Below are 3,269 nucleotides of genomic sequence, written 5' to 3'. Positions count from 1 at the left end.
ATATATATATATATATATATATATATATATAAATGCGAATGTATGTGTTTAGCCCCAAAAAACTTGGGAATGGTGTATCCTCAAGAAAAAGGAATTTGATTTGGACATTAAACGATGATGATGATGTGTACACTCACAGGCATCCACACAGCCGTGTGTAGTAGGGTCAGACATATGAAAGATTTGAAGTGAAGAGATAACTGCAGGTCTTCTAAGACACAAAATTGTAAAAGTCATACAGAAATATGAAATAAAATATTTTAACAAATGCTAATAAAAATGTATTCATGAAATTCTAAGACCTACCTTCGATGTATATTCAAAAATATCACCTATTATTTTCATTGAGGGTTCTGGAGGGAAAATGTAAGTATTTCGCACCATAAACTCTTTCAAAATATCATTTTGTATTGTTCCAGCCAGATTAGTCTGTTTTCCACCCTGAAAGAAAAGAAGATTAAATATTCAAATGAATATTCTTTGCATCGCTTCTTTCTTCTATTTGAAAAGGGAATTTTTCCCGAAATATAAGATCGTTAAACAAACTCTATCAGATAATACAATATCCTTTCTCATCATTTGCATTTATTGATATTACCTTACATATTTTACCTAACCTGCACTGCTCAAAGATTTTTTTTTTTTCAGACATTTATCTCAAATATTCAATCTTTAGTATAAAATAAAATTTGTATTATACTAAATAGACAAAAGCTTGAATAAATCCTATCTTACATACCCCTGTACCTTATTGTAAATTTATTTCTCATACTGGACATGTAAAAGGTGTAGTAGTATCACAGGAAAGTTAACAAAGAATATAGTCTTTGTGTGTCGGATGTGCAGGTACAATAAGCACTAAAAATGCACAGACAGTAGACTCACTCAAATGCTAGGGGGAAGGGATGCATTAGAAGTAATAGCTTCTGTTACCTAGGAGTCCAAGTTAGCAGTGGTGGAAAAAGTTCTGAAAATGTAGTTACTAGAATAAGAAAAGGCTGGGTGAAGTTCAGAGAGCTTCTAACTTTGCTGACAACTAAGGGTGAAAAACAGATTGCATGATGCCTGTGTATGTACAGCTATGCTACATGACAGTGAAACATGAGCTAAGACTACAGAGGACTTGTGAAGGCTTGAAAGAAATGAAGCTAGCATGTTCTGCTGGATGGGTAATGTCAAAGTGCATGCACAACAGCGTATAAATGATTTAAGCAGAAAACTGGGTATAAAGAGGTATTAGATGTGTGCAAGAGAGAAAATTGCACTGATTTGATCATATGATGTGTATGGATGAGGACAGCTGTGTAAAGAAGTGCCGAGCTTTAACTGTGGAACAAAGTGATGAGAAACAATCTCACCAAGAGGCATTTTTTGTTCTTGTAGTACTTCATAACAGTTTTGTAATGATATTGTAGTAACGCCGTGCGCATGCGTAGTCTCACGCATGCGTTAAATTCAACAACCAAGCTTTCCCGCTTTGATCGATCTCTTTCTTGCTGGCCAGTGATTGAGCAAGGACGTGTCTAGCTGTCTCTCCATCTTTCAAACTCACGCTAGACAGCTCACATCAATATACCAACATCCCAACAACCATGTTCTCATACACCGAAGACATCTCAACAAACAAGATTAAAGATGTATAATTTCCACCATGAATAAATATTGTTATGTTGATAGTTTGGAGTTCAGCGTTCCGTTCAAATTCTTAATTTAATATAGGAAAGTCAGGTGTACATCTAATGATGTATAACCCACTTTCCTATAAAGTGGTGACCCTCCGACGTGATTCAAACATGCAGCCCGCTGAGCTAAAATAACAACTATTTCTATATAACTGATAACCAACATTCCTATAATATTATCAATCTGAAAATTGTACATTTACCATTCACTGTATTTCGACAGGTTTTTTTATTATTATTGTTTAAAAATTAGATTAAGAAAACTGTTTACCTCTTGAACAGATAGAATTTACCTGCTCTTCAGCTGCAACAACATACATAGCCATAATAGGCAGCACAGCACCATTCATTGTCATTGATGTACTGATCTTTTCCAAAGGAATGCCATCAAAGAGAAGTTTGGTATCTTCCACAGAATCAATAGCAACACCAGCCATTCCAACATCTCCAGTCACACGAGGATTATCAGAATCATAACTGTAAAGTATAAACAATATATTCCGTTACAATCCAATGATTACTTATAGTCAATTTTCTCTATAAAATTTCAGTCTTTCACGTTCTGTTCACATTTGAAGATGATTTAGTACAATCCTTCAAGTTCCTGTTTTATAAACTACCAAATCTTTCTTGCCATTGTTTGAATAAGATGAAACAGCTTATTTTGAAACATTAAGTTTCAAACAGAATTTTAACAGTCACAATAATTGTCCTATAAATTATATAAAAATATGATTTTAAAGTGTGTTAATACAGAAAAGGCTCTGAAAAACCCTCAGCTCACAATGTAGTTTAACATAAGGTAAATATCTTATACTTAGTGAAATTATTATACAATAACATTCAAAATTTCACTTAACTTTCTAAATTGGCATGACAAGCTATCATTGTCATGAACACCACCCTTTAGCCTCCAAGCTGGTACACGTTGGACAATATAACTGGCCTGAGGATTGCATCATACTTCAAAATCTGCTTTGGCATAGTTCCTACAGCTGGATACCCTTCCTCATACAAAGCTACATACATACATATATATATATTAATTATTCTTTAACAAGAGTAGTTTTGACAGTGACTTTGAAGTTTTAGCCAGCCATAATATCATCAGATGATGGCTTAAGCTGGTCAAAACTTGGAAGACACTGTCAATACCATTCTTGTTTGAGAATATGTATTTTACAAAAAGTATTGAGTTATCATTTTGCTTAAATTGTTCTTATAATAACGGTACACGACACTGCTTTTCCCCTTCCCAGGCTACAGGCCCACACCCCCAACACCCATACTGTTAGGATTGGCACTCTCAACGTCGGCACGCTGAAAGGTAGATCTGGTGAAATTGTTGAGATGCTTGAACGGAGATGCGTAGATATGTGCTGCATCCAGGAAGTATGATGGAGAGGAGGTTCTGCAAGGTTCCTCACAGGCAAAGAACACAGGTACAAGATTTTCTGGGCAGGGAACACTGACGGGGTCGGGGGCGTAGGAATACTTCTAGCGGAGAAATGGGTGGATAAGGTAATCGAGGTCGTTAGAGTAAGTGACAGAGTACTTAAGATCAGACTAGTGCTTCATCATAGATTA

At 35.4% G+C, this 3,269-nt stretch overlaps 1 protein-coding gene across 1 annotated transcript in view; it reads right to left on the bottom strand.

Moving 5' to 3' along the window:
• Window positions 1-3,269, bottom strand: part of LOC106881069 (methylmalonyl-CoA mutase, mitochondrial) — a 34,988-nt gene that overhangs the window by 23,676 nt on the left and 8,043 nt on the right. The window contains exons 5-6 of the mRNA XM_052970918.1: window positions 1,976-2,159; window positions 307-441 (exon numbers count right to left, since the gene is read on the bottom strand). Coding sequence (XP_052826878.1) covers window positions 307-441; window positions 1,976-2,159 — 319 coding nt within the window. The remainder of the gene's footprint in view (window positions 1-306; window positions 442-1,975; window positions 2,160-3,269) is intronic.

Source organism: Octopus bimaculoides, chromosome 9 (assembly GCF_001194135.2).
Source record: "Octopus bimaculoides isolate UCB-OBI-ISO-001 chromosome 9, ASM119413v2, whole genome shotgun sequence".
In the NCBI taxonomy this organism is placed as follows: Eukaryota; Metazoa; Mollusca; class Cephalopoda; order Octopoda; family Octopodidae; genus Octopus; species Octopus bimaculoides.
Note: the sequence above shows the minus strand (reverse complement) of the source record. Positions and strands in the feature narration are given on the sequence as shown.